The sequence below is a fragment of the Scyliorhinus canicula genome, unplaced genomic scaffold (assembly GCF_902713615.1).
Source record: "Scyliorhinus canicula unplaced genomic scaffold, sScyCan1.1, whole genome shotgun sequence".
NCBI lineage: Eukaryota > Metazoa > Chordata > Chondrichthyes > Carcharhiniformes > Scyliorhinidae > Scyliorhinus > Scyliorhinus canicula.
In genome coordinates this window covers 29,672-47,801 of record NW_024056024.1, presented here as the reverse complement: position 1 = coordinate 47,801, position 18,130 = coordinate 29,672, and the positions used below count along the sequence as shown (strand labels likewise).

At 45.5% G+C, this 18,130-nt stretch overlaps 1 protein-coding gene and 1 pseudogene across 1 annotated transcript; both read right to left on the bottom strand.

Annotated features, from left to right (window-relative positions):
* Positions 1-6,101: 6,101 nt before the first annotated feature.
* LOC119961645 (oocyte zinc finger protein XlCOF19-like) lies at positions 6,102-13,662 on the bottom strand. The gene is made up of 4 exons (XM_038788933.1): positions 13,648-13,662; positions 12,543-12,742; positions 10,880-11,764; positions 6,102-6,251 (listed from the first exon to the last, which is right to left on the bottom strand). The coding sequence occupies exons 3-4, from the start codon at positions 11,540-11,542 to the stop codon at positions 6,102-6,104; spliced, it is 813 nt and encodes a 270-aa protein (XP_038644861.1). The 5' UTR covers positions 11,543-11,764; positions 12,543-12,742; positions 13,648-13,662.
* A 3,579-nt stretch (positions 13,663-17,241) lies between these two features.
* Positions 17,242-17,563, bottom strand: LOC119961647 (annotated as a pseudogene).
* Between the last annotated feature and the right edge of the window lie 567 nt (positions 17,564-18,130).

Sequence of the window (18,130 nt, the reverse complement as noted above, 5' to 3'; positions counted from 1 at the left end):
AGGTCTCTGATCAGTATGAACAAGTTGATGTTTCAGGAGGTGGGATGACCGAGTGAATCCCTTCCCACACACGGAGCAGGTGAATGGCCTCTCCCCAGTGTGAGTGCGTTGATGTGTCAGTAAATCATATCTGTTTTTATAGCTCTTTTCACAGTCAGCACAATTAAACGGTCTCTCATCGTTATGAACAAGTTGATGTTTCAGGAGGTGGTTTGACTGAGTGAATCCCTTCCCACACACAGAGCAGGTGAACGGCCTCTCCCCAGTGTGAGTTCGTTGATGTATCAGTAAATTAATTCTGCTTTTAAAGCTCTTCTCACAGTCAGCACATTTAAATGGTCTCTGATCAGTATGAACAAGTTGGTGTCTCAGGAGGTGGGATGACAGAGTGAATCCCTTCCCACACACAGAGCAGGTGAACGGCCTCTCCCCAGTGTGAGTGCGTTGATGAGTTTCCAATTCAGACGGGTAATTGAATCCCATACCACAGTCCCCACATTTCCACGGTTTCTCCATGGTTATTGACAGGTTATCAGGTGTAGGTGGGATGCAGATTTGACGTCACTATCAGATCAGCCGTGATGTTATTAAATGGTAGAACAGGCTCACGGGGCTGAATATCCAATTGCTGCTTCTTGATTCCTTTGGTCCGAATGTCCTTGTGTCTCTCCAACTTGGATTATCAGTTGAAGCCAGAGTACGGTGCCTCCCTGATGTAAATGCTGCAATTTAACTTCATGCTGTGTGATTGGTTAAAGCTCAGTTCCAGCTAACTGTGGAAAATTACTTCGATGTCTGTGTCTTGGTGCTTTTCCAATCACAGGGATTTTTGAAATTTTTTCCGAAAGACAAAACAAACACTTCTCCTTCCACGTTGAAAGGCCAGTCCTGATGAATCAAGTGACTCTGTCAGATCTCAACATGATGTTTGCAACTGCAAATATTCTGTAAAAGGAGATTACATTGAATTACTGTGAATATATAAGATACAACCTGGCCATTCTGTTACAGATTCTACTGCTGTCAATACTCGGCACATATCTCCGACTGTCACACCGATCAAATCTCAGCCTTTCTGCTGATTTTTGATTCCATTTTCTCTCATGTGCTGGTCCCGTTTCCATTCGAAAACATCTCAGCACTTTCTTCAACTCCTTTCCATGGTAATGAGTTGCACATACTTAACCTGTGATAAATAATTTTGTCTGTATTATTCACTTGGATTTATTCGTAACTATCTTGTATTTATGACTTGTTGTTTATTGATGGTCACTCTCTCACATCGCCCCTCTCAAAACTACTGATAATTTAAAAGATTTATAGCAGGTCACTGCTTAATTTGTTGTTGTCGATAGAAATAGGGCCCCACTTCCATTTAATCTTTCCTGATAGCTGTAATCTCTCATGTTCCAAAAGTCATCACTGTCAATGCAGGATAGAATTCACAAAGAGACAAACCTTTCTGTTGGGTTCAGTTTGTTGTGTGCAAATTCTCCAATTCTAACCCCCTGTAAAAGGAGTTTACAAAAGCCATCACTGTCAGTCCAGGATAGAAATTCTGAACAGACCATTCTAGTTTCTCTGGAACATTTTTTTCCTCTCTTGTTCCCTCAAAGCTGTAAATCCCCGTCCCACACACTCTCCCTCCTCCCTGGGCTGAAATCCAAACCCATCTCACCATTTATTTCCTCCACTCCCAGTTTTCTCCCTCCCTCTGCCTGGGTTCAGTTCTCCAGCTCCTGTCTGCAGACTGATAATAAAACCAATGGGTCTTTTTGGGGGTTTTGGGGCCTCCAGCTGGTGTTTGTGAATCCTCCCCGCCCACCTGCCAGGGTTTCCTTCCTTGCCAGAGATCAGAGTCCTCACTGATTTGAGTGCGAAGTGTCAGCTCTTATTTATTATCCCCCCTCCCCCATCCTGTGATGTCAACCACCCTCCAGTGTGTGAAGCAGGATGGTGCCCGTTAACCTGGGCCTGTTCCCGGGAGGGAGGGAGAAGCTCCGCAGCTGCAAACCAGGGAGCTGACAATGATGGTGAAGGGTTTGCTCCAGCTCACAATGCCCGGGGACTGATTGACGGCGGGTTCGGACCAATAGAAAGAGTGGGCGGGGCTGGAAGATCGAGCAAGAACGGCTGGGCTGGTCCTCCAGCCAATCAGAGTGAATGGGAGGCGGAGCAAAGCCGGGGCTCTCGCTCACCCCGCATGCGCCCGGCCACCCGGGCCTGTCTCGGTGAAAAGCCTGAGCAGCTTTCACTGGTTTAACTGCTGTGTCCGAGCTTCATATTCGGAGCTTGGGCTACACGGAGTGTTTATGAAGCTTCCCGACCCATCCGCCGGCTCCATCCCTCCCTCATGACTCACCGAGCGGGATCTGCCCAGCAGACGATTTCCACCCAACCGCCAGACTTCTCAGCTGTCATCGACACTGCGCATGCTCCAGCTCACGTGGGATACATCGGGGCTCCGCCCCGCCCGTCATTCACTCCGATTGAATGGTGGAGCAGCCGTTACGTTGTCCTCCAGGCCCGCCCCGCTTTTCCTATTGGTCCAGAGCTGCCGTCAATCACTCACGGGGCATTGTGAACTGGAGCATGCGCAGTGCCCATGCTGGACTCGACCGGGAGGTTTCACTGAAACCCGGTGGAGGTTCCAAACCCCAATAAGAAGTTTCCGGGCCCGGGTTTGCATCGAGCGGGGGGACAGCTGCGGTCTACTCCCGGTGACAGGCCTGAGTTAACGCCCGCCGTCTTTATAGAGGCTGCAAACCCGCAGGGGGGAAAACATCATAAATTTGTAAACATCATAGAGTTTGTTGTGAAACCAATGGGATATTGTAAAACAGGAGGTCACGGTTATAGTCAACAACAACTTCTATTTAAAAGGCGATGTTAGGGAAGGTGACCAAAAACTTGGCCAAAGAGGTGAGTTTTAAAGAGTCTGAAAGGAGGTAAGTGAGGTGGAGACGGGGAGGTTTAGGGAGGGAATTCAGTGGGGCCGAAGGAACTTAAAACCATGGCGGAGTAATTAGAATCGGGGGTCCAGTATCAGAGCTGTGCAGATATTTCAGGGGGTTGTGGAGCTGGAGGAGATGACAGACACAGGGAGAGACGAGGCCATGGAGGGATTTGAAAACGAGGGTGAGAATTGACTGGGAGCGAATGCAAGTCTCGGAGCACAGGGATCATAGAGGAAAGGACCTGGCTGTGAATTAAGACATGGGTAGCAGACTTTTGGATGGCTTTAAGTTTCCAGAGGTAGCCTGTGGGAGAGCAGCCAGGTTTGTTGAATTGTTGAATCGGGAGGTGACAATGGTAAATTGCCTCAGTATCTAAAAAGGTGGGTGGGTTAAGGGGATAGGGTGGAGGTATGGGCTTAGCTAGGGTGCTCTTTCCAAGGGCTGGTACAGACTCAATGGGCCGAATAGCCTCCTTTGCACTGTAAATTCTATGAGGTCAGAAGCTCATATTGGATCAAGTATTAACCATTAAACCAAGTTTACAAAGAGACCGGATAAGTCTCAAACTGTTGCCAGGGAGAGGGATAGAGTCAGTATGTCAGGAATGGAGATTGGAGCAGGGACCACACAGTGGATTCAGTCTTCTCCATATTTGATTGAAGTTATTTAGTCAGCAGGAAGAGAACCAGAATGGGCCCTAAGTCTGATATCCGGTATAACTTAGTTCGAGAGGGAGAGGAAGAACAAAGGAAACCCTGGAAGATTTTGAGAAATGACCTTCGTGATTGCTCATGAAATCTCCACAGAGTCAGTTCTGGACACAAGGTTAACATCTGTTATTCTGTCTGCTCAGTCAGGGTGATTGATTAATGTCTGTCACAAGTCATGAATGAAGTTATTTATAAAACATATCTGACCTCTAATTATATAAAAGGATACAGAAATAATTATCTAATACTTTATCCCTCCTCCCAGGGAGGAGGGAGGGTGGGTGGGACGGGGATTTACAGATTTGGGGAAAGAGAAAAAATGTTCCCCAGAAACTGGAATTATCTGTTCTGAATTTCTAACCTGGACTGATAGTGTGGCCTTTGTAAACTCCTCTTGCAGGGCATTAGGAGAGGATTTTCAGACAGGAAACAAATCAAACATCAGATTAAGATCTGACAGTGTCACTTAATTAATCAGGACCTAAATAACCTGAGACTATGAATGTAGAAATTGTGTACATGGGAACTGTGGGAAAGTATTTCAAATATCAGTGTGACTGGAAAAGCACCGAGAGACACACGCACCCGAGTGAGTGTGTTCCAGTGAACTGACTGTGGAAAGAGCTTTATCCAGTTACAGCCTGAAAAAACACCACACTATTCATGAAGGGAAGAAACCATACACGTGTTCTGTGTGAGGATCAAGCTTCACTTGATTGTCGAAAGAGGAAACGCTCAAATACACTGACTCCATGGAAATACCATGGAAACGTGGAGATTGTGGAAATTGGGTTCAACAGTTGAATGAGAATCGAGCCAAAGGCGCAAAAGGTAAGTATCAGAGACAGGATGAGTCTGAGAGAGCATGATGGGAGACAACAGGAAAAGAGAGAAAGTTGTGAGTTCAGAATTTGGACAAGAAAGGTCTTCGACGCAGTTTTACTGAGTGGTTTAGTGGAAGAGGAGCTGTAGAATCAGCTGATCGGATTGTTTCAATGGCCGAGGTTTTCCAGTCCTTCCTGCTGGTTGGATCTTCCAGCCTCTCAGTCTGCTGTTCCGGTTCATTGGGTGTTTCATTGGGTTCGCTGTCGGCCTCTTGGGGTCTGTGGAAGAACTCCCGGAACCTCATTTGCCTGATGAATTTCCTGGAGTGGAGAAACTACAACATCTTCGCAGCCTTCGACACGTCATCGATGAAGATGAACATCTTGCCAAGGCCATCCCCACACCCCTCCTGCCTTCAAACAATCGCACAGCCTCAAACAGACAATTGTTTGCAGCAACACAGCCTTTCGAAGAACAGCGACCACACCACACAACCCTGCCATGGCAACCTCTGCATGTCGTGCCAGATCATCAACATAGGGATCACCATTACATGTGAGAACACCACGCACCAGGTATGTGGTACATACTCGTGCGACTTGGCCAACATTGTCTACCTCATACGCTGCAGGAAAGGATGTCCCGAAGCGCTGTATATTGGGGAGACCATGCAGACACTGCAACAACGGACAAACGGACATCGTGCCACAATCGCCAGGCAGGAATGTTCCTTTCCAGTCGGGGAACACTTCAGCAGTCAAGGTCATTCAGCCTCTGATCTTCGTGTAAGCGAATGTGACCTTCAGGACACGCCACAACGCAGAATCGCTCAGCAGAAACTGAGAGCCAAGTTCCACACTCGAGTATGGACTCAACCGGGACCGTGGATTCATGTTGCATTACATTCACCCCCCCCCAACATCTGACTGGGCTAGCAAAATCGTACCAACTGTCCTGGCTTGAGACAATTCACACCTCTTTAACCTGTGATTATCCCTCTCTCCATTCGCACCATCCCCTGCAAAGACTCGCATTCAAAATACCATCTTGCATCATTGAATTTTTCTGTATATATGTTTGTGTAAACTACCTCTTCATTCATCTGAAAGCCAGTGATTCTAAACAAACCTGTTGGACTTTAACCTGGTGTTGTCAGAATTCTTACTGTGCCCATCCCAGTCGAATGGCAGCATCTCAACATCATAAATGAGAAACATTAAATGCTTCTGCCGATTTTGAATCAGACACCTTTCGCACGTTAGGTGAATGTGATAAATGCTACACTACAGAACCAGCTGGCAGTACCCAATGGACCTGTGCAACGTTCAACTGCACAGCCTTGCTGCAGATTTCAATGGTTCGGCTGGGAGGCCAGGTCACTGATTACATTAAGACAGCTGTTCCTTTAAAACTGATGTCTCAACTTGTAAGACCGTAAGATCTAGAACTTATATTGAACTTTAGCATTTGTTCAGTTATTATCTAATGGAACAATGCTCTCTGTCCACTCATTAGTGCATCATTCTTATCTTCCTCCAGAAAATTTTACTCAATATTTGTTTCATTATTTAATGTTGAACCTCAGTATATTTATTTGTTATATATGACTTCATTTTGAATTGAATAGCTCTCGAGTCTTCGCTCTGAACAACTCTGAAATATATATCATTGAATTGCAAACATGACTGACCAAGAAAAGAAAGCTTTTCTCTGGGTAACAGAAATCCCATGAATCTTTGTTCAGTTTGACCACAGTCAGCTTTTAAACAAAATCAAATATAGTTAAATGGAAGTGAATTGAGAATTATGTGTTGCTTATATTTGACCCCTCTGTGTTTTGGTGTGAAACGTTCTGCAGCCTAAATACCGTTCATGATAAGAAAGGAGGGGTGACAGCAAATCCGCACTGAGCCTGGATTTCCTCATCTCCCTGAATGGCTTTTCCTGTTTCTCCATCATTAAGGCCGAATCTTTCAAAAATATGGTTCAGCTAAATCTGCCATTTCCTCTAATTCAGTTACAGTATCGTTTGTGACTATATATATGAGCATACATTACTATTAGGTATGTTTCGGATGGTGATTAACATATTAATCTGCGTCTACAAAGCCACTAAATTCTTTTGTGAACTGAGCAAACTGCCAAGATCCGCACTTTGTTTTTTCATGTATGGAACGATCTGTCTGGACTGTACGCAGAACAATACTTTTCACTGTACCTCGGTACACGTGACAATAAATCAAATCCAATCAAAGAGACAGTTTCTTACTAATCTTCAGATTGAACAATGAGCCGCCTTAAAAATTATTCATTCATGGGGGGTGGGCGTCACTGGCTGGACCAGCATTTACTGCTCATTCCAATTGCCCTTGAACTGTGTGTCTTGTGAGGCTATTTCAGAGGGCACTTACAAATCAACCATAACATTGCTGTGGATCTGGAGTCACGTGTAGGCCAGGCCACATAACGAGAGCAGATTTCTTGAAGGACATTAGTGAACCAGGTGAGTTTTCACAACAATCAAGGGTGTTATCATTAGACATTTAATTCAAGACTTTTATTCAATTTCAGCATCTGTCATAGGCAGATTCGATGCCAGATCCCCAGAGCATTAACCTGGGTCTCTGGATTACTAGCCCAGTAACAATACCATTACTCCACTGCCCAACCCACATAGTATTGGCAGAATATGATGTCTTGTAACTTCTCAAAATTCTAAAGCAATTTATTTTTCAAACACATTCTTTTTTTTAAAATTTAGAGTACCCAATTAATTTTTTCCAATTAAGGGGAAATTTAGCATGGCCAATCCACCTACTCTGCACATCTTTGGGTTCTGGGGGCGAAACCCACGCAAACACGGGGAGAATGTGCAAACTCCACACAGACAGTGACCCAGAGCCGGGATCGAACCTGGAACCTCGGCGCCGTGAGGCAACAGGGCTAACCCACTGCGCCACCATTCTGCCCCTTTCAAACACATTCTAATAGCTCTACAGTTTCTGGAAACATTTTGGTTGGAAGTATTATTTTTTAAAATAAAGAACTAGTCTTTACAAGATAACTACCTCACACACCAATTCATGTATGACGATCTATGTTCACTACTGAATAATCTAATTTATTTATTGCTTTTTGCTATGAAATCAATATATGGCTAATATAGAAAAGGTACAGAAGGTGAAATGGCTGCAGGAAGCCACATGTTTGAGGTATAAAAGGGCTTCCTTGACCTTGTTACTAACAACAGTAACAATTTTGAAACTAAATGTGATTACACATACGTACTTACAGCTTCCTACATTACAACAGTGAATATGTTTCAAAAGTACTCCATTGGCTTTAAAACACTTTAGGAGGTCCAGTGGTCGTGAGAGGTTTTATATAAATGTAGATTTATTCTAATTGTCCGCATATATTACACTCGGTGTCCTCACCAAAATCATTGACAAAGATTGAGTCTTAATTTTGTGTAATAACCACGGTGTTGACACCATTTTGAATACTCTGTGAAACTCCAGACACACCATATGCACAATTATTTGTTGTAAAATACAGCGAGTTGTTGTGATTTGGAATGCGCTGGCTATAAATCGTGCTGGAATCTCATTGGACTGTAACTTCCAAAAGGGAATTTGGTACATTCTGAAAAAGAAAACAAAATAGTCAAACTCTGGGATTAAATGGGTCACTGTACAAAGAGCTGGCATAGGAGAAATGGGCCAAATAGACTCCTCTGTGCTCGAGCAGCCTTGTGTACATGTAAAGGGAGTGGTAATGACCTGGAACCTACTGCCTATGAGGGTCGGAGATGCAGAGATGACGGAAGGATTTCAATAGGAAATTGGACAGGCACTGAGAGAAATAAACACACAGGGATTCGGGGAAAGAACGGGGCAATGGGCAGACTGGCTTCCTCCACAGGGAGCCAACACAGTCCAAAAGGGCTGAATGGCCCCATTCGCCATCCTCCAGATGCTGTGATCTCAGGAGAGAAATTAAGCTGCTCCAGTCACTCCAACTAACTGGAGTCCCTCATCTCTGGTGCCATTCCCGTAAATGTCCTCTACACTCTCTCTCAACTTCACATCTTTCCTAAAGTGTGGGGCCCATATATAGGGTTCCATTCCAGAGGGATAGAATTGAAAAGCACGGAGGAAATGTTCAACTTGTTTAAAACGATGGTTCAACGACACTGGGAGCTCTGTCAACATTGGTGATCTCCATTTCGATAAAGGAAATAGAGGCACTGGAGAAGATACTACAAAGATTCATAATATACAAACTGAGAGCATTTAACACTCAGGAAAGGCTGGGGCTGCTTTTTTCTGGAAAAGAGAAGACTGATGGGTAACCTGATGGACATCTTTCAGATTATGAATGGATTCAATAATCCAATAGGAATTTCAAGAGACACCTCTTTACCCAGCGAGTGGTGACAATGTGGAACTCGTTACCACAGCGAGTGGTTGAGGTGAACAGCATGAATCCATTGAACGTAAAGCTAGATACATACATGAGGGAAAAAGGAATAGGAGATGCTGATTGGGGGATGTGGGGAGATGTAGACGGGTGGATGGAGGATCATGTGGAGCATAAATACTGATGCAGACCATGGCTAATCTCAGCCGGTGTGGGAATTTAACCTGTGCTGTTGGTGTCACTCAGCACAAACCAGCCATCCAGTCAACTGAGCTAACCAATCCCTGTGTAAATCTGTAATAATTCCTTAAATATTAGTGATTGCCTGTCTCCCACCATACTATTTAATGTAGTTTCCCAGTGCCCCTCATATAACTTGCCCCTCATACCCTAATAAATTTCTTCTGTGAGAAGCACCAAGATAAATTAAACAAAAGAACCATGTAACCACTACAGCCTATCTTCATGGCAATGTGGCATGATTTTGGGTGTTTCCAAACAGAAATGGTCATGAAACATCTTGTAACCTCCAAACACCCTTTCACTCTTTGATCCTTGTGAAATGTGAAACCAGATATTTGCAAGAAGGCTCAGAGAGAATCAGCCCACTGGGGGAGAAGCCATGAGACCGGCCAGTCCAGCAGAAAGAAAACCTCTGACCATCTCCATTGACCAACAGAATGAACAAAATGTAGTCCTGGAATTAATTGAGAACAGAAGCAAGAACAGCAGAATCCAATCCCTGTAATCGGTTGTGAACTTGTTGGTGTCTCCAGAAGTGCGGTGAATTACAAAATTCCTTCGCACATTGAGAGCAGGAGAATGGCCTCTCCACAGTGTGAACTTCCTGGTGTGACTGCAGACGGCATAACCGAGTGAATCATGCAAATAGACGTGAACGAATCTAATGTCATCGGAGAATGGAGACATGGCTGCAGGATGACCAGGGATGGCAACTGAATATATTCTGTGTATAGGAAGGACAGACAAAAAGGAAAAGGCAGTGGAGTGGCAGTGCTGGTTAATGATAATAATAATCTTATTCTTGTCACAAGTCATTAACACAACAATGAAGTTACTGTAAAAATCCCCTAGTCGCCACATTCCAACACCTGTTCAAGTATATTGAGGGAGAATTCAGGATATCCAGTTCACCCAAGAGCACATCTTTCGGGACTTGTGGGAGAAAACCGGAGCACCCAGAGGAAAACCAGCAGACACGGTGAGAATGTGTAAACTCTGCACAGACAGTGACCCAAGCCAGGAATCGAACCTGGGACCCTGGCGATGTGAAGCAACAGTTCTAACCACTGTGTTACCCATGGTTAAAGAGGAAAATAAACAATAGTGAGGAAGGATATTAGCTCCGACAGTGTGGAATCTGTGTGGGTAGAGCTGAGAAACAGCAAGGGGCAAAAACATTAGTGGGTATTGTATATAGACCCCCAAACTGCAATGGTGATGTTGGGACTTGACAGGGAAGATGGAGGAGAGATTTCCCCGATGGTGGGAGGGTACCGAACCAAGGTCGCAGTCTGAGGATACGGGATAGACCATTTAGACAGAGACGAGGAGTCATTTCTTCAAACAGAGAGTGGTGAGCCTGTGGAATTTGTTACCACAGGAAATAGTTGAGGCCAATGCAATGAATGCTTTCAAGAAGCAGGTGCATATTGCACTTAGGGCGAAGGGGATCATAGGATATGGAGGGGGGGGGAAAGCGGGATTAGGCTATTGAGTTGGATGATAAACCACGATCATAATGAATGGCAGACCAGGTGCAAAGGGCCAAATGGTCTCTTTCTGCTCCTATTTTCTATGTTTCTATCTAATCTCTTCCCACACTTAAGAGTCGGTCGATGGACTCTCCCCAGTGTGAACTCGCTGGTGTGTCTGCAGACTGGATAACTGTGTGAATCCATTCCCACAGAGGGAGCAGGTGAATGGTTTCTCCCCAGTGTGAACTCGCTGATGTTTCCGTAGGACGGATGAATCAAGAAATCCCTTCCCACACTGAGAGCAGGTGAATGGCTTCTCCCCAGTGTGAACTCGCTGGTGTGTCTGCAGACTGGATAAATCACAGAATCTCTCCGTGCAATGAGAGCAGGTGAATAACGTCTCCTCGGTGTGAGCTCGCTTATGTTTTCGCAGGCTGGATAAACTGGTGAATCCATCCCCACACTTTGAGCAGGTGAATGGCTTCTCCCCAGTGTGAACTCGCTGGTGTGCCTGCAGACTGGATAAATCACTGAATCTCTCCCCACACTGACAGCAGGTGAATGACGTTTCTCCAGTTTTAACTCGCTGATGGCTCCGCAGGTTGGATAAAGTCTGGAATCCCTTCCCACACTGAGAGCAGGTGAATGGCTTCTCCCCAGTGTGAACTCGCTGGTGTGTCTGCAGACTGGATAACTGTGTGAATCCATTCCCACAGAGGGAGCAGGTGAATGGCTTCTCCCCATTGTGAACTCGCTGATGCTTCAGCAGGGTGGCTGAATCAATGAATACCTTCTCACACTGAGAGCAGGTGAACGGCCTCTCACCAGTATGTCTGCGTCGATGAACCTTCAGCTCACATGGGAATCTGTATCCCTTCCCACAGTCCCCACATTTCCACGGTTTCTCCATGTTTTGGGTCTCCTCGTGTCTCTCCAGATTGGATAATCAGTGGAAGCTTTGTCTACACACAGAACATGTGCAATGTCTCTCCTTACTGTGAATGGTGTGATGTTTTTTCAGTCTGTGTATCTGGTTGAAGCTCTTTACACAGTCAGAAGGAATCGAGTGAGTTTGTCACATCGAGACGTGATGTTTGAGATTTCTGCCTATAATTCCTCCTCGTCCAATTTCCTTTTAAAACAATTTATAAAAGTCATTGTTCTTAGTACAGATAGAAATTCAGAACAGACAATTCAAGTTCCTGTGGAACATTATTTCTCTATACTTCTCCAAAAGCTGTAAATCTCCATCCCCCACAATCTCCCTCCATTCTCACTCTGCTGTATCTAATATTCACCCTCCCAATTCTCCTGAAGGTGCTGATTCATGTTGATTGACAGATCCAAGCTCAGCTCACTGCTTCCTGACCAGGACAGAGATTATAATAGGAGCAAGAGTAGGCCATTCAGCCCACCGAGTCTGCTGAACCATTCAATGAGATCATTGAACATAGAACAGTACAGCACAGAACAGGCCCTTCGGCCCTCGATGTTGTGCCGAGCAATGATCACCCTACTCAAACTCATGTATCCACCCTATACCCGTAACCCAACAACCCCCCCCAACCTTACTTTTAGGACACTACGGGGAATTTAGCATGGCCAATCCACCTAACCCGTACATCTTTGGACTGTGGGAGGAAACCGGAGCACCCGGAGGAAACTCACGCACGCACCCGGAGGAAACCCACGCACGCACGGGGAGGACGTGCAGACTCCGCACAGACAGTGACCCAGCCGGGAACCGAACCTGGGACCCTGGAGCTGTGAAGCATTTATGCTAACCACCATGCTACCGTGCTGCCCACAAATCCTTGGTCTATCTACTTCAGCACTATTTTCCCACACAATCCCATATCCCTCAATATCTTCAATGCATAGAAACTTATCAATTTTTGTCTTGAACATACCTGATGACTGAGGCTACACATTCCTCTGGGGTAGAGAATTCCAAAGCTTCACCTCATCCCCGAGTGAAGAAATCCTTCCTCATCTCAGCTTTCTCTCTATTTTTCTACCCGTTTCCCATAACCCTTCAGTCCATTGTCAATAAAATATCTATTGAACTTGTGCTTCGATATATTCAATGACCCCCAGATACAATTGGTCCCTGTGGAAGAGAAATCCAAAAACTAACAACCCTCTGAGGCTACAGTCTTATATTACAAGAGAAATAATAATTAATTTACTTTATTACTAAACCATAAATAATATATCCAATCTGTACCATGTAACAATACGAGACATATCTCTGTCCATTATTAATTTAGTGTCCCCTGAAATGTCAGCCATCTCCTGGGGAATCCACCCCATTTAATTGTGAACATTAGGAAAGAGACACCTTTTTAAAAAATAAATTTAGAGTAAACAATTATTTTTTTTCCAATTAATGGGCAATTTAGTGTGGCCAATCCACCTACCCTGCACATCTTTGGATGGCGGAGGTGAGACAGGCAGACACGGGGAGAATGTGCAAACGCCACGCGGACAGTGACCAGGGCCGGCATGAAAACCCTGGTCCTCAGTGCCATAGGCAACAGTGCTAACCAATGCGCCACCCCTCAGGTTGTGAGTTTCGGACATGGGTCACCGTGTGACTGAACAGAGCCGCACATGGGGTCAGACTTAAATTGAGTTAGTGGGGTCCAGGGATTAAGATTTGCTTCTGTTTATTTACTTTTCTGTTGCTACTCTGATCATAGGTATCTGGGTCTGTGAAAACCGGTGTAATGGGAGGTCAGTACCCAGGACAAAGGGTAATGCAGTTTACTGGCCAAGTTGTCTCCATTCTGAGCAATGTGGAATAAGCTTCTCCCAGTCATTGAAAATGTTGCTCCCAACAAACATGGCGGCCGCACATGCGCTCTGCTGCTCATTGTCCCGAATAAAGATGGCGGTCGTTATCCCGAACCGATCACTAGACCCTCGCGGCCCCGCTCCGTGAAACGGGGGAACCAGGAAGTGTTTTTTCCGGGTATGGGCTTGCACAACATGTTTAAAAACGTTTCCACCCACCAGCCAGATCCATCGCTCCCGCGTTCCACAATATTCCTCTTACCCTTTGTGGATCCGAAATAAAAGCTTCTCTCCGTCGCCATTTCCCGCACTGCGCATGCTTCAGTCACATCCGCCCCTCACTCACTCCGATTGGTTGGAGGACCAGCCGCTCCCGCACGGTCCTCCAGACCCGCCCTTTTTCCTACTGATCCGCAGCTGCCGTCAATCAGGCCTTGGGCATTGTGATGTGGGGCATGCGCAGTGCGGTTCATGTCCAGGGACAGGCGCTTGTTTATCTCCTCTTCAGGCGGGAAGGAGGCGGAAAAGTGGAGGCGGAAAAGTGGAGGCAGCGTTAGGGGCAGTGGGTGGGAGGGGAGGCTTCACACACCCAGTGGGGGCCTCAACACCCCCAATAACAAACTAGCCGCACCGCCTCAACACCCAACATAACGGCAGCTGCCGCTTTCTCCCGGTAACAGGCCCCAGTGGACAAATGTGGCTTCAGGAAGGAAATGCAGCAATGGATTTGTTCAGGAGAAATTATCTTTCACTCACTTTACTGATCCTGGAGCAGGAGGAGAGAATGGGGGCAATTTCTATCCTGCTCTCACACTGATGGATTTGTTAATGCAGATGGTAGAATTTAAATTCAAGGGATAATCTGGAATTCAAAGTTGCACTCAGTTTGAGTGATTTTGAAACCATTGTGGTGAGTTTGTGGGAAGGGGAAAGTGTGGGACTGGGATTTGCAGCTTTAGGAAAAAATAGAAACAATTGCTCCCCAGGAACGAGAATTACCTGTTCTGAATTTCTGACCTGTGTAAACTGGTTTTACAGGGTTACAAGGAGTGGATCGATAAACAGGAAACTCAAGTCAATCATCACATCAAGATCTGACAGTCACTCAATTGATCAGGATCTGAATGTCATCAACTTTTGAATGTGGAAGGAGAAATATTTGTTCTGTCTGTAGGAAAAGATTTCAGTGTGACTGGAAAAGCACAAAGACAGAGGAGGATGAGAGGTGACTTAATAGAGCAGGGGTGGGCAAACTACGGGCCGCATGCGGCCCGCCAAAGGTCTTTATGCGGCCCACCAAGATCAAGTCATCAAAAAAAGAAAAAAAAAAAATTTTTCTTTTAATTATTTTTTAAATAAGGTTAATGGGGGGGGGGGGGGGGGGCTGTTGGGTTACTGGTATAGGGTGGATACATTGACTTGAGTAGGGTGATCATTGCTCGGCACAACATCGAGGGCCGAAGGGCCTGTTCTGTGCTGTACTGTTCTGTGTTCTATGTTCTATATGAGGCGCCCAGAATCATAACCGGGTGAAGCGCCATTTTTGAAAAGTAGAGAAAAAGAGGGCTAAAGGCAGGATGCCGCCGGGGGAAGCGCTGAGGTATATGCCGCACGCTAATTGGTTAAAACCGGGACTATTCATTACAGTAATATACTATGTGGCCCCTTAAAATTGTGAATTTCTGAATGTGGCCCTTGCACGGAAAAGTTTGCCCACCCCTGTAATAGAGGTTTATAAGATGATGAGGGGGATAGATAGAGTGGATGATCAGAGACTATTTCCTCGGGTGCATGTAGCTGTTACAAGGGGGCATAACTATACAGTTCAGGTTGGGACATACAGGAGGGATGTCTGAGGTAGGTTCTTTACTCAGAGTGGTTAGGATGTGGAATGAACTGCCTGCTGTGATAGTGGAGTTGGGCATTTTAGGAACTTTAAAACGGTTATTGGATAGATACATGGAGCACACCAGAATGACAGGGAGTGAGATAGCTTGATCTTGGTTTTGGACAATGCATGGCACAACATCGAGGGCCGAAGGGCCTGTTCTGCGCCGTACTCTGACACACACACCCGAGAGAGTGTTCCAGTGAACTGACTGTGGTAAGAGCTTTAACCAGTTGCACAGCTTGATAAACACCACACCCTCTCAGTGAGGAGAAACCATACACATGTTCTGTGTGTGGAGCAAGCTTCAACTGATCGTCCAAAATGGAGAGATACGAGGATGACGACACCATTGAGAAACCACCTTGGAAATGTGGGGATTGTGGGAAGGGATTCAGTTACCTGCCTGAGCTGGAAACAGATCAACGCAGTGACACCGGGGAGAGAGCATTCACCTGCTCCTTGTGTGGAAAGGGATTCACTCGACTAACACATCTGACTGCACACCAACTTGTTCACTCTGACAGGAGAACTTTTAAATGTTCCGATTGTGAGAAGAGCTTTAAAAACAAATTTAATCTTCTGACATACCAGCGAGTTCACACTGGGGAGAGGCCGTTCATTTGCTCTGAATGTGGGAAGAGATTCACTCAGTTATCCAGCCTTTCGGCACACCAGCGAATGCACAGCGGGGAGAAACCATTCAGGTGCACTGAGTGTGGGAAGGGATTTGTTCAGTTATCCAACCTTCTGACACACCAGCGAGTTCACACTGGAGAGAAACCATTCACCTGTCCTGAGTGTGGGGTGACATTCGCTCAGTTATGCAAACTGTTGGATCAGCAGCGGGTTCACACCGGGGAGAGACCATTCACCTGCTGTGTGTGTGGGAAGGGATTCACTCAGTTATCCACCCTGCTGAGACACCAGTGCATTCACACTGGGGTGAGACAGTTCATCTGCTGTGAATGTGGGAAGTCAGTCTGCCCAACTCACTTCACACCAATGTGTTCACTCTGACATGAGACCTTTTAAATGTTGCGACTGTGAGAAGAGCTTCAAAGGCAAAATGGATCTGCTGAGTCACCAGCGCAGTCACACTGGAGAGAGGCCATTCACCTGCTCCGTGTGTGGGAAGGGATTCACTCAGCAGTCCCTCTGGCTGATACACCAGCGCATTCACACCAGGGAGACATTATTCATCTGCTCTTGTGTGGGAAAGGATTCACTCGTTCATTCACTCTGCAGAAACACCAGCGAGTTCACAAGGGATTGGATTCTGTTATTGCTGCTGTTAATCACATCCAGGACTGAACCATGTTCATTCTGACAGTTGGAGTTTGTTTCAGTTGATGTTAATCATTCCTGTGACTTGGCCGAAGTTTAATATTCTGGATATAGATTAATAAAATTAGGTTTGTGTTAACAAGTGCTCAGTCCTTGATTTCTCGAAAATAGGAGGAGACTGATTGATGTCTTGTTACCGACTGTTCCATTGTTGGGTCTTTTTTGATTTACTTTGGAAGATGTGGTAAAGCAAAGATTAAGACCAAAGAAAAAGATTAGAATATGGGAAATGATAAACAGACTGTGGCAGAAAGAGACAGAGAGAACACATTTAAAATTACATCAGTTCAATGCTACATAAATAATAAAAGCACAAAACTAAAGACTCTGTATCAAAACACAAGTAGCATTTGAAACACAACTGATGAATTGACAGCACCTATAGAAATAAGTAAGTACAATCTGATGGCCATTCAGAGACACAGATTGGGACCTGAATTGTTTTATATTCATTCATGGCATGCGAGTGTCGCTGGCCAGTCCAACATTTATTGCCCAGTCCAAATCTCGGAAAAGGTGGACGAGCGGCTCTGTTAGTTATTTCTTTTGCATTAGTAAATTATACACTTTAATCTCCGTTATTACACAGCTGGTAATAAAAGGGACAGAGACCGGTGATACATTATCTGCAAGTCTTGAAATTTCAGCAGAAAGAGAAGAATGGTCGTTAGCATCTGATTCCCATTCCAATCGCCATGAAGGTTCCAAATGTGCCTCCACTCTGCATCATGATCTTCCCCACACCACCCAGCAGCTCTCGCCCCCTCAGTCCCAGTCGGAGGCATGAGAAACTGCCAAAAAGTGCACCGGCCGCCATGCCAACTGCATTAGGAAGCCCATTCGAACTCTGTTGAAGCAGCTGGGCTGTGACTGCCCGGACGGTCCCACTGTGACTGGCATCGCGGGCGGGGGAGGAGGGGCGATTCCGATTCCCAGTCCTTCAGGATGACATCACCCGGGACAAAGTGGGCTCTGTTAATTATTGATGGTGTCCGCACATTAGACAGGGATGACCTAAGCTCACAAAATCAGGATGTAGGAGTGGTTTGGTTTGACATGATAAATGCTAAAGGCAAGAATTTACTTCTGGGAGTGGTGTGCAGGCCTCCTAATGGTAACTGCACAGGAGGACAGAGTGTAAAGGAAGAGATAATGGGAGTCTATCAGAAAAGGTACAGCGACAATCAAGGGGGATTTTAGTCAACATATAGACTGGAAAAATCAGATGGTCAAAGGTAGAATAGATGAGGAGTTCACAATGTTTTTTTAAAATATTTTTATTCTTCTCCTTTTCACAATTTTTCTCCCAAGTTTACACCCACCAGCAACAAACAATAATCAACAACAAATATATCAAACCCCATAACAATAACAACAATCCCATCCTCCCACCAACCCCCAAACACCAACCCGCATGTTAACATAAACAAATGCAGGTTACAGAGGGACATAGATAAGCTGCAGAGC